The 13,260-nt window shown below is 55.0% G+C and overlaps 1 protein-coding gene across 1 annotated transcript in view; it reads left to right on the forward strand.

The window, feature by feature from the left end:
* The first annotated feature begins 11,950 nt into the window (after positions 1 to 11,950).
* The window catches only part of RCOR1 (REST corepressor 1), a 118,598-nt gene continuing 117,288 nt past the window's right edge, over positions 11,951 to 13,260 (forward strand). The window contains exons 1-2 of the mRNA XM_030883315.3: positions 11,951 to 12,449; positions 12,525 to 12,584. Coding sequence (XP_030739175.1) covers positions 12,164 to 12,449; positions 12,525 to 12,584 — 346 coding nt within the window. The 5' untranslated portion in view covers positions 11,951 to 12,163. The remainder of the gene's footprint in view (positions 12,450 to 12,524; positions 12,585 to 13,260) is intronic.

The raw sequence follows: 13,260 nt of genomic DNA on the forward strand, positions 1-13,260 counted from the left end.
TTAGGGTGGGGTTTTAGGGTGATGCTAGGGAGGTAGGCTTGGTGCGGCAGCAGTGGGAGCCATGGAAGGTTCTTTAGCAGAGGAGTGGCTTGATGAAATTGATGTTTGGGGTGACCTAGCTCCCGCCTCGGTCCTGGCCAGTTCCAGCCCCTCTGGCCATTCTCTGCGGCCCCAGTTCCTGGTGGAGTCTGTGAGCTGAGCTTGGGTCCATCTGTCTGTGATTGAGAATAGGGGGCCCTTCCCAGCTTTTGAGGCTCCCTCTTGACACTTCTCAGAGGTGTCCAGATGAGAGTCCTGAACCAGCAGTCAGAAGGCCCATGTTCCAGTTATGGTTCTACCCACCCAGCTTCCTGTGGGGTCTGGAACAAGTCACTTGCTCTCTCAGGGCCTCATTTTGCACATCTGTCAAAAGGGAGCAATAAACCCTGTGCTGGAGGCCTCCTGGGGTTGCTGCAAGGGTCAAATAAAGCCTGGTCTCAAGGGGACTGGGACCGGGATAGAGCTGACCTTGATGTGGGAACCTGTTGCTATGTCCCTAGCAGCCAGCATGGCGGAACACTCAAGATGTATGGAGCTAACCTGAAGAGGGAAGGAGGCTGATGGGAATTCCCTGGCAGTCCAGTGGTTAGGACTCAGCACTTTCACTGCTAGGGCCCGGGTTCAATCCCTGGTCGAGGAACTAAGATCCCGCAAGCCGTGTGGCACGGTCCAAGAGTGAAACAGGCTGAGGGTGGGCTTGAGTGAGGGGAGCTCAGGTCTCTGAGGTCATTCAGAAAGAACTGCTCAGACCTTACTGGCACTGGCATGTGGCACGTGGGCCCTGCGCTCTAGGATGGGGGCAGTGCAGCTTCCTGCAGCAGGTAGCATCTGGACCTGAACCTGAGGCAAAAGCCCTCTCGTTTTACAGATGGGGAAACTGAGGCCAGAGAGGCCCAGGATGGGCTCAGGGGCCCTCGGTCTGCCAGAGGTGGAGCCAGTCCTAGCCCAGGTTCAAGACCTCACTGCCCTCTGCCCTGGTCCATGTGCAGTGTCCAGAGAGTCTTGGCTACCATGCCCTCTCCCCGGGAGACACAGATGCCAGGATGTGTGGGGAGTCAGTGCCGCTAATTAGTCCCATCATTTCTGGCATCTCACACAGCCTTGGGGAAGTGGAGAATGTCATTGTCAAAGTATTTTTGAATATTTGCCTTCTCAGCAAGAAGATGCTGTGAGAACACTGCGTCTTGAATACGAGTGGATACTAACAAAAATAACAAGCACTGAGAGCTGGAAGGATCGGGGAGCTCCGGAGAGAGGCCTGGAGGAAACCCTGGAGCTGCCGGTCACAGCTGCATCACTCTGCCCCTCTGGGCCCTGTGTCCTCACCCTAAAATGGTTCATTCATTTATCAGATATTTATGGAAGCCCACCGTGTGCCATGCACTGCTCTAGGTTCTGGAGAAACAAGAGTGAACAAAGCACACGGAAATCCTTGTCCTCAAGAGGTTGCCATCCTAAGGGGGAGATAGACAGTACAAATCCGTAAAATATGCGAGCTGGTGACATGTGCAAACGAAAAAGTGTGTTGGGTGGAGGGTGGCCTGTTTCAAAAGAGTGGTCAGATGTGAAGGAGGTGAGGAGTGAGCCGAGGGGGTCTTTAGGTGAAGAGCATTCCTGGCACAGAGAACAGCAGGTGCAAAGGGCCTGAGGTCTGGGTGTGCTTGGTTTGTTCGAGGATCAACAGAAAGGGTAGTGGGGCTAGAGCCAGCTGGTGACACAGAGGAGGCCAGATGACAAGACAGGGTCCAAGAGGTCACTGGGGGCCTGCTTGGGTAGGGCCTTAGGAACCACTGGAAAGCCTTTGTTTCCTTTCCGAGTAAGATGGGAGCCAATGGAGGGTTTAAAGCAGGGGAATGACGTGATCTGGTTTCTGTTTTTAAAAAATTTTTTAAAAATTTATTTTATTTATTTATTTTTGGCTGCGTTGGGTCTTCGTTGCTGCGTGCAGGCTTTCTCTAGTTGCAGTGAGCGAGAGCTACTCTTCGTTGTGGTGCGTGGGCTTCTTATTGTAGCGGTTTATCTTGTAGAGCATGGGCTCTAGGCGCGTGGTTCAGTAGTTGTGGTGCATGGGCTCAGTAGTTGTGGCTCACGGGCTCTGAAGCACAGGCTCAGTAGCTGTGGCTCACGGCCTTCAGTAATTGTGGCTCACGGGCTCTGAAGCGCAGGCTCAGTAGTTGTGGCACACGGGGTTAGTTGCTCCACGGCATGTGGGATCTTAGTTCCCCGACCAGGGATCAAACCCGTGCCTCCTGCCTTGGGAGTGCGGAGTCTTAACCACTGGACCGCCAGGGAAGTCCTGGGCTCCAACTTTGGTCCCTCAGTTCTCCTGTGTGTGTGTGTGTGTGTGTGTGTGTGTGAAAATACACATAACATAAAATGTATCACTTTTGCCATTTTGGCTTGTATAGCTGAGTGGTTGTTAAGTACATTCACCAGTGTTGTGCAACCATCTCTAGTATCTGTTGCAGAACCGACAGGAAACCCCGTCCCCATAAACAGCCACTCCTGTTCCCTCCTCCCCCAGCACCTGACAACCCAAATCTGCTGTCTCTATGGACTATTCTGTATTTCATAGAAATGGAATCAGACACCGTGTGACCTTTGGGGGCTGGTTTCTTTCACTTAGCCTGTTGTTTTCAGGCTCATCCACTTTGTGGCTGGGTCCATACACAGTCCTCCCTTTCTTTGGCTGGGTCCCTCCATCCTTGGCCAGCTCTGCGAACTTGAGTTGCACAGTCTCCCACCCTACATCATCGGGTTGCCAGGAGGACCCTTAAATACACCAGGAAGTAGTGAGCCCACTTCCCACTGGGCAGAGAGGGCGGGCCTGGTGCCCACAGTGTGGACGAGAAGGCTTTGGGGGTTTGCATAGTCCGGGGTGACTCCTCGGATTTCCCCACAGCTGGATTTGGTACCAGCTCTATCTGGTGGGTGAAGTCGGTGACCACCCTCCCATCTGATTTTCAGCTTCCAAGATTTTGCTGTTGTTTTGTCCCTTCGTTTTCATTTTGGTGGGGTTTGGGGCAGGAGCGAAGGTGAACAAAGGGGCCCCACCCACCATCTTTCCACTCCTTCGAAGGATTTCTGAGATTTTTGAAGCAGCCCTTGGGGACAGGCTTCAGCGCTCCTCAGAGCAGAAGCAGGGGCACGGAGGCGGAATGTGCGGAGACCACGCCCGGGAGACGGAGCAGGGCTGGCCCAGGTCTGCCTGATTCCTCCACTGGCTCCGCAAATGTCAGGCATTTGCTAAAAGGGCCCTGATGTTATTCGTGTTGTGCCCCCACCTAAAAGGATGCCATCCTCTTGGGCCACTCATTAGAACCCCTCACCTTTACTGAGGCCCACGTGTTCTAGGCCAGTGAGGGGACAGATGCCGGCAAGACAGATGTTCGGGGGAATTCCCTGGCGGTCAAGGGGTTGGGACTCTGCGCTCTCATTGCTGAGGGCCCGGGTTCCATCCCTGGTTGGAGAACTAAGATCCCACAAGCCGCGTGGCATGGCTGGAAAAAAAAAATAATTTAAAAAGTTAAAAAAAAAAAGACACGCTCAGGCCGTAGGAGGAAGGCTGGTGAGACGGTGGGAGGACCGAGGAGGGGCTTTGACTGAGCCCTGCCCTTGGGCCACGGCAGTCCTTCTCGCAAGCGGCCAGGTGGCCTTCACCGGGCCCCCCCTTCGCCTCCATCACCCCCGGCACCCCCCGACCCCACGTGCGCACCACGAGGGGGACCCTGAGGTGTATTTTCCTCTAGGCCAGGCACCAGCCAGGGCTGGAGTGCGCTGTGAGCAGGACAGACAGACATGTCCCGGTGCCAAGGTGGAGTCTATGGAGTGAGCAACAGCCAACAAGAACAAAGAGCCACAACTCTCATTGAGAGAAGGCGGAGAGGGCGCTGCAGGGGGAGGCCGGGGGGCGCTGGAGGTGGGGAGGCTCTCTGAGCAGGTGATGGCCGAGTCAGGAGGGGAGAGGTGCTCCAGGCCAGGAACAGCCTGTGCAAAGTCCCCGAGGAGGTGAGGGAGAGGCCGGGAGTGGAAGGCGGGGAGGGAGACGCGTCCCTGGGGGCCTGGATGTCTCTGAGGGGGCTTTGAATTATATCCTCAGCAGGAAGCCCCGGGGGTTGTGAGCCGGGAAGGGCAGGATCCAGTCCACGTTTCAAGGATGTCCTTGGCTGTTCTGTAGGCTGTCCGACATTCAAGCAGGGAGGGGAGGAGGAGCCGCCCAGGTACCCCCCACCCTGCCCAGGAGAAGGCCCCCTGCAGCTCCTGTGGCGTGACCTGGCTCCAGGACTAAGCGCTCCCACGCCAACTGCCAGGGCCATCTGTCTCCCCTGTCTGTGTGTCTGTTCGTCTCAGGGGTCTTTAGCAGATTTGCCTGTTTCAGACATAGCATCCTGTGGGGTGAGGGGAGGAGGGGGTCCTACTCCCACTGTCGCTCCTGTAGATAAGGGGTGGGTCCTCGGACAGGAAACCACACGCTGGAAGGCAGGTTCTAGATGAGAGAAGGGGCAGTCCTCTGTCTGAGGGTCTGACTGTCTGAGTGCAGCCAGGCGGCAGCCTGAAAGCCGGCGTCTGCCAGCCACGGGGCTACCTGGGAAGCCAGTGCTATGCTCAGCACTTACTGCCAAGCGATGTTTACGCTCTGACTCAGGTCTTGTTTAAATGTCCCAGCCTGACCCCACCACAGTCAGCAGTGGTGATTTAATGAGCCCTGCTGTGCGGGAGGCTCACAGACCACAGAGTAGCCTCATGGAGCTTACTTTCCAGAGGGAGAGAAAGATAGTGCCACACATAGACCATTAGAATTGTGATCGGTCCCAGGAAGGAGGATCTCGGGGACCTGGGCTGGGACAGGGGCCTCAGGTGGTCAGGGAAGTCAGAAGGGCTCCCTGGAGGAGGTGACCTGTGAGCTGAGACATGAAGGAGTGGGCCACGTAGCCTGGTGGGAGCAGCATGCTTGGGGCAACCCCAGGAAGGGAGGGGTCCCCAAAGTGTGGAAACTTGAGACAGACCTAGGGCTGGAGGGCCACTGGGCTCTAGCGAGGAGACCCCCCTCAGCCACCTGTAGGCCTGGAGCTAAGGTCTGTCTCAGCTGGTCCTCTCACAAGCCTGTAGCCCCTTGAGGGGGTCACCCTCGGAGGCCCCCCGCTTATCCCAGGCCTGTGGCCATCTCCCAAATTCTCTTGGGGAGGGCTCTCAGAGAAAGAGTGAAACATTCCTGAAGGTACTTAAAGAAAGAGCGGGGGGAACTGGGCAGGAAGGGCCTGGGCCTGATACTTCCACTCCCAAGTCCTACCCTGAAGACAGGCTGTGGCTTGGCCTCTGACTCTCATTGTAACGTGGAGGTCAAGGCTGCAAGACTTGACTTGGGGCTGCCATACTGCACAACGGGGACCTGAGCGAGCAGGGACCTGTGAGGCAGGAGCCTCAGGTGGCCTTCCAGCAGTCACCATTGCTGGCCCTGGCATCCGGGCAAAGTCAGACCTTCATCCGCAGCGCCCGAGGAGGCCGGTGTGGAGAGCCGGACCTGAGATCTCCAGGCCCAGCAAGGAGGCTTTATTGAAACAGAATTCGTATACCATACAATGTACCCATTTAAAGTGTGTAATTCAATGGTTTTTAGTATATTCACAGTGTTGTACAACCAGCACTACCATCAATTCTAGAACATTTCCTCACATCTAAAAGAAACCCCATTCCCATCAGCAGTCACTGCCTAGTGCCCTCCTCTCCCAGCCCCTGGCTGCCAAAAATGTTCTTTCTGTCTCTATTCATTTGCCAACTCTGGACATTTTATGTAAGTGGAATCATATAGTATGTGCTCTTTTGTGACTGGCTTCTTTCATTTAACATAATGTTTTCCAGGCTCATCCACGTTGCAGCACATGTCAGTATCCTTTTCCTTTTTATGGTTGAATAATATTCCATCTTATGAGGGAACTCCCTGGCCGTCCAGTGGTTAGGACTCTGCGCTTCTACCGCAGGGGGCGCAGGTTTGATCCCCGGTTGGGGACCTAAGATCCTGCAAGCCGCGACACGGCCAAAAAAATTAATTAATTAAAAAATGAAGTTAAAAAAGTATTCCATCTTATGGATAGACCACATTTTGTTTATCCATTCATCAGTTGATGGACATTAAGTTTTTCCACTTTTTGGCTATTGTGCATAACACTAGTATGAGCATTTGTGCACAGGTTTTTGTGTGGACATATGTTTTCATTCTTTTGGTTACATATCTAAAAGTTGGATTGCTGGGTCATATGGTTACTATATTTTAAACTTTTTGAGGAACTGCCAGACTGTTTTTCAAAGCAGCTGCATCATTTCACACCAGCCGTGTATGAAGGTTTCTACGTTTCCACATGCTCCCCAATACTTGTTATTACCACTCTTTTTTATTATAGCTATCATAGTGGGCTAGGATACCTAGTGGTATCTCACTGCAGTTTTGATTTTCATTTCCCTGGCGGCTGATGTTGGACAACTTTTCATGTGCTTATTAGCAATTTGTATACTTTCTTTGGAGAAATGTTTATTCAGATACTTTACCCATTTTATTCATCTTTTATTATTGAGTTGTGAGAATTCTTTACATGTTCTAGATAAAGTCCTTTACCAGGCATGTTTTGCAAATATTGTCTCCCACTGTGTGGACTGTTTTTAACTTTATTGATGGTATCATTTGCAAAAAAAAACCCAAAAACCCAAATTAAAATTTTGATGAAGTCCAATTTATCTACTTCTTTCCTTTTGTTCCTTATGCTCTTGGAATTGTATTTAAGAAGGCTTTGCCTACTTGAGGTCACTCCTTGCGAAGTGAAGATTTACTCCTGTGTTTTCTCCTAAGAGTTTTATAGTTTTAGCTCTTACAGTTAGGTATACAATCCATTTTGAGTTTTTTTCTTTGGTTATTAACACATTAGTAACAAGATCTGGCAGCAGGTCTAATATCTTCTGTAATTTTGGAGATGACTGTACACACTGTTCTGAGATCTCTCCAACATGTAATGTGATGAGACAGTATCATGATTTCTAGGGGTACCATAGTCCCAGCCATTGCTAGTACCGCCTACATTCATAATTGAAGAAAATACTAGATTTCAGTTAAAGTTTCATTTAAATAAACCTGTAACTACCCTCCCAGGTTCATGGTACCCCTGAAATCTATCCACAGACTGCAGGTTAAGAACTCCTAGGATGGGACTTCCCTGGTGGCACAGTGGTTAAGAATCCACTCGCCAGTGCAGGGGACACAGATTTGAGCCCTGGTCCGGGAAGATCCCACATGCTGCAGAGCAACTAAGTCTGCGAGCCACAACTACTGAAGCCCACGTACCTAGAGCCCAAGCTCCACGACAAGAGAAGCCACCGTGATGAGAAGCCCGCGCACCACAATGAAGACCCAATGCAGCCAAAAAAAAAAAAAAAAGAAAGAAAAAGAACTCCTAGGATGGCTAAAATTCCTGCCCAGTCTCAGTTTCTGAAGAGCCTTGCGGGGGAAACGAACCCTCCCAGGACTGGCTTCTGGCTGTTTCCCTGCCAGCCCACACCCTGCCTTCTGCCTGGTCCAGCTTTGGGGAAGCTACTCCTTGCCTGGCAGAATTTTCTAACAAGTCATCTAACAATACTACTAAAACAAAAAAAAAAAGCAGCAATAAGAATTATAAACACTATGTGTGGAATCAGACAAGGCATTCTGCCCACATCCTCCTCCCTGGTCCTCCCAACATTCTTAGGTCTCTGGTGAGGCCCGCGGCTGCACGGCTACGTGGCTGAGGCCTGCCGGCGAGTGGGGTCGCACGGTTCAGGCGGAAACTTCACCTCGAGGTGCCTCAGTTTCCCTACCTACAAGGCGCGGATGAGCCGGTCATAACCGTGTACACCCAGTGGGAGTACTGGGCGGATTAAAAGCACTGATGATTTCTGCACAGAGAGCACAACCAGGCACAGTTACACCCTGAAGATATTAGCTATTATCTTTAAAGCCTTTCACAGGGGACAGGAAGGTGCTATTTCTCTGCCAGCGTCTCCTTTCTCTTGTTCTGCACAGGATTAATGCCTAATTATTCGTAACATCCAGGATTCTTTGAGTTGTAACAGAAAGTCCAATCGCTCTATTTAAAAAGCCAGGATTTCAGGCCTGGCTTATGCGGTTTGGACAGTGGGGAGAGGTCAAAAGATCCTATCAGGACTCAACCGGCCTTTTCCCACAGACTGGTGGGGTAAGAAGGGCTCCCTGGAACAGGCCCTGGACTGGGGTGGGCAAGCGAGACCCCGGGGCGCAAACGTCTCCTCCAGCTTCCAGCCCCAGTGGGGCCTGTCCTGCCTGCCCCATCCCTGGCCCTGCTTTGGAGGTTCTAGGCTTCAGATCTCTAGGTCCTGATTTCAGAGAGAGAGAGAGAGGTCCCTTCCTTCCTGAGAGTTCCAGGAAAAGTTCCAGAAAGACCCTTGATTGGCCTGGCTAGGTCATGTGCCCTTGCGGAGCCAATCACTGTAGCCAGAGGTCTGGGGTGCTCTGATTGGCCAGGCCTGGGTCACGTGCCAGTTAGAGATGGGGAAGCCCCAAGCCAACCACCGGGAGGAGGGTGTTGTGGATGGGTAGACACTTGGGAGACGCTGGGCTGACAAAACCAAAGGTCCCCCTTATAGGGCATATTTCATGTTGTCTTGGTCAGACGTCACCTGTGCCAGGAACCTTCCCCCCCAGGACTGGCTCCTGCTCTGTGCACCCACAGCAGCCTGTGTTCCATTTATCTCTCACTCTGCAGTTAATGAGTGCCTACTATGCATCAGGCACAGAGAAGGGGGCCCAGGAGGAACCCCAATGACTACAGGGTGGAAGGAGAGGGTGGAGGGTGCACAGGGGACTGACGGAGGGGGAGCGGTCTGTGCAGTAGGAGGGGAACCAAGGTCCAGACAAGAGAGGGAATTTCCAGAGGGAGGAGTGGCGGACTCAGGTGCTGCTGAGGAGGGCAGTGTTCCAGGAAGTGACCGCTGGATCGGGCAGCCAGGAGCTTGTGTGTGACCTTAGCAATAGGTAGGAGTAGGCACACAGCCCTCCTGGGGTGGGGTGAGGAGAGACTGGGAAGGGAGGGAGTGGGGAAGGCAGGTATGGACACGTCTTTGGAGTTTTCTGTCTTCTGTCGTGGGAGTAGAGAAATGGGGAGGAGGCAGAAAGGGGCTTGGGAGTAAGGGAGAGATTTTCCCCTTTTTTTTGGGAAAATGCTAGCCAAGGGGAAAGAGAGAGAGAGGCTGATGGTACAGGAGAGTAGCAAGGGGAGGGCAGCCGGAGGTGGGTGCCTGAGATCAAGATTGGGGTGGGAGAGACGGCGGGGGAGTGGGGTGCCAGGCAGGCAGATGTGTCAGCTTGGGGACTGGAAGATGAGGGCCCACCTGACGGATTCAGTTTTTCCCACTGAAGAATGAGGTGAGGTCGCTGGCTGGGAGTGAGGGCAGAAGGGGCTGTGGGAAGTGTGAGGATAGGAGAGAAGGTGTGAACTCTTAGACTCAGAGGGTGGGAGAGGGTGTCACCGAAAAACATGGTGGGGCTGCTGACTCGATGGAGTGCCAGTTTGAAGTTGTGAGGTCACAAATTCCCAACCAGAAGGGTTGTGTGTGGGCCACCTTCCCCCACCCCAAACAATAGGCAGGGGCAGGAAAGGGGGTTTCCTTCAGGTTGAGGGGTTCCCTATGGTGGAAGAAGGGGGCTGGAGAGATGGAATCTGTAAAAACTCCACCAGGCCAGGAGGTAGTTACTATTACCTGTGTTTTACAGACAAGGAAGCTGACAGGGTCAAGGCCAGTATCTGTGTGGCTTTGGCGTCAAAATAGAACGGGGTCTGGCACATGTTAGGTGTTAATATTTGTTGAAAAATTGAATGGCTGCAAGGTCCAGTGATGCACCCATTGTTATAACCCAGCCAGGAAGTAGCTCCAACCTTGGGGTTTGGTAGGTGGTGCTGGTGACCCCATGTGCTGTGCCATTCCTGCTGCTCTAATAAATGACTCAATATCACCTTTGTGCCCTTGTAGGCTAATCTATCCAGAGTCTTGTGGTATAACTTCATAGACACTAAGCGAGCAGGGCAGAGGGCTCTTAACCTCATTCCTCACACAGTGCTCACCTCTAGATGAGTCACAGCCCTCGGCCAGGTGGTTCAGCCCGGGGAATGCCGCCTCTGGTTCCTAACCCTTGGCTTTGCTGTCTGCATCCTACCCAGGCCAGCTGTTGGGGAGTATCCCGGGGCACACACCTGCGCTACTTGGGCTCTCCTAGGAGATGAGTGTCCTTTTAAGGGGAATCCAGGAGCTGCGACCCTGAACTTGGCGGGGGCAGTTCTCCTCCATGGGGAGGTCTCCCAGCGCTTTTTCTTACAGTTCATTCAGGCAGAATTGAACATGGTCACTTCACTGAAGTAATAATGATGGCTCATGCTGCAAAAAACGTGGAGAACATCCTGCTTATTTATTCAGGCTTTAAAACCATAAAACTTCAGATTTCTCCCTGTAGCTATTTATAACCAGAGCTGGTGTAAACTGTCCCCATATTAAGCTCAGGTTTGAAGTAACTTAAAAGAAAAATAGCCATCCGCTGCATTAAAAAAATACATATATATATATTTTTTCATTTATAGACCTTCTCTCGCCTCCTGATTATTCCTGATTATGTACGAAGAGCGTGTTGTTTGGGGGGATCGGTGGGGGTGGAGCAGATACAGACCTCCAGGGGAGTCACACACTCTCCCATCTCCCACCCCCACCCCCAGCTATAAAAGCAGCCCCGCGTCGGCCGGTGGTCACTCTCTGGGGCAAGGGGTGGAGTGGGGGAGGCAGGGCAGGCAGCAGATCCGGAAAAGTAGCTCTTGCCTCGGAGGAAGTTGACCCTCCTCCCCTACCAAAGGCTTGGGATGAAAATAGCTTCTTCCTCTTTACCCTTCCCGGACCCCAGCCCATTTCTGTAAGTCCCCCACCCCATTTTTAAGTGTTCCCCTCCCCCTGTGACAATTCGGCTCCTTCACAGCTCTCCAAACGGCCATCCGGGACGGCAGGGACCCCGCGCCCCGACTCTGCTACCGGGCAGGGGCAGAGGACCCTCTCCTCTGGCCTCGCAGGCGCGGCGCGCCCCGAAACTCGGGCAATCGCGGCGATTTCCAACCTCCCCCCACCAAATTAGCAGAAAGCGCCACTAAACCCCCTGAGCTCCTACACTGCTTTCTTCTGCTCCGGGGGTGACTGTCACCTGGGAAGCCTGTCCCCTGCACCAGGCTTCCCTCGGCGCTGAGTAACCCCCAAATCCCTTGGGAAAGGTGGGGGCGCAATTAGTTTCTTCCAATTAGTTTCCCCTCTTTGTATAGAACCCATTCAAACTGTGAGATGTAATCCTCCGCGCGAGGGGGAAAGTAGTCCCAACCTTGCATTCAATTTCTGTTCTCGTGTCGCGTATATTTTACTTTTTGAAACCGATGGGATCCTCAGTGGAGCCCTTCGGGGAACGTGGGGGCAGAGGCCGCGGGGGGCGCGCTCAGGTGAAGGGGGGGACCGGCAGAAGGAGGGGGCGGGGAGGACAGCTAACTCCTCGCTATTGCCTAGAGAGATGGATCATGGGGCGTAGAGAGATTGCAAACCTCAAACCACGTACAGCGGGCGATACGCGTCAACCGAACCTGACCAACGGAAGCCCGGAGCCTCCCCCTCCCCGCTCTCCCGCCCCGGCCCCTTGGACAGACTGGTACGCGGAGCCAATCTGGCTGCCGCTCGCCGTCCAAATCCCACAAGAGCCAATGGGAGCACGCCGAGGGCGGAGCCACCCCGCGCCGGGTTGGGCTGCGCGCGGCTTCCCCCGCTCGCCCAGGCCCCGCCCCCCTCCCCTCCCGCTCGCTGCTCCTGGAGTAGTTAGTGCCAGTGAAGTGCGGGCGGCGATGAGAGCGAAAGTTGCGCTCGGCTCGGCGCTGGGGGCTTGAAGCGGCTCCGCTCTCCGCCCGCTAGGGCCGCCCCAGCCCCAACTCGCGCCCGCGAGCTCCGGCCGCGCCCGCCCGCCTCCGCGCCCGCTCTCACTCCCTCCCCCGGCCCGGCGCCCCCTCCTCAGGAGCCGCGGGTCCCCGCCACTTTCGCCCGGTCCGGGCCCCCGCCGATGCCGGCCATGGTGGAGAAGGGCCCCGAGGTCTCAGGGAAGCGGAGAGGGAGGAACAACGCGGCCAACGCGGCCGCCTCGGCCGCCGCCGCCTCGGCCGCCTCCGCCTCCGCCGCCGCCTCCTCGGCCGCCGCCGCCTCCTCGGCCACCGGCGCCTCCGCCTCGGCCGCCGCCGCCCCCAATAATGGGCAGAATAAAAGTTTGGCGGCGGCGGCGCCCAATGGCAACAGCAGCAGCAACTCCTGGGAGGAAGGCAGCTCGGGCTCGTCCAGCGACGAGGAACACGGTAAGTGGCAGCCGCCCGCGCCGCCCCCGCCCGCTCGCCCGCCCGCCCGCTGACCTCCTCTCTGCTTCCCCGCAGGTGGCGGCGGCATGCGGGTCGGACCCCAGTACCAGGCGGTGGTGCCCGACTTCGACCCCGGTGAGTAGCGCCCCAGCCCGGCCGGCCGGCGACCCGAGGGGGCGGACGGCCTCGGACAACTTTCTTTTTGCCTGTGTGGGTCCTGCTGTCCGCGGGGAGACATCCGCGCAAGGGTGTCCTGCTGGCGTGCCTGCCCCTGGGGAGGCCCCGGTCGCCGCGGCGGGTCGGATTGGAGGCGGCGGCGCGCAGCCACACCTGGCCACCTGGCCCGGGGGCTCCGGCGTCCCCGGGTCGGCACGAGCCGCGCCGGGGCCGGGCAGGGGCGGCCGCGCCGGAGAGTTAGTGTCCTGCGAGCGCCTGGGCTTGGGACGTTCTCGGACCCATTTCTCCCCTGCGGAGGGTTGCCCCGCATGCCCTTTCCTCGTCCTGCCCGCCCCTGGACTCCTGCCTGGCCCCGACTCCCCTCCCGTCTTGAGATCTCCCAAAACCAGTTAATAAAAGAAGTGTGCTTCCCAGAGGGCGCCTGCCCGGGGAAGAGAGACTGGCTGGTGGCAGTTTGATTTTAGGACCTATTTGTAAATGTGTGTGTATTCCCCCCCCGCCCCCGCTTTTTTTTTTTTTTTTTTTTTTAAGGAACGGGTTGTGAAAGATTAGAACCTTCAGAAGCTTTAGCCTAACAAATGATGTCCGCCTCCAAGAAATCCCTACCCCCTAGCTTGGAACATTTGCTACTCTT

The sequence above is a fragment of the Globicephala melas genome, chromosome 2, assembly GCF_963455315.2.
Source record: "Globicephala melas chromosome 2, mGloMel1.2, whole genome shotgun sequence".
Classification (NCBI taxonomy): domain Eukaryota; kingdom Metazoa; phylum Chordata; class Mammalia; order Artiodactyla; family Delphinidae; genus Globicephala; species Globicephala melas.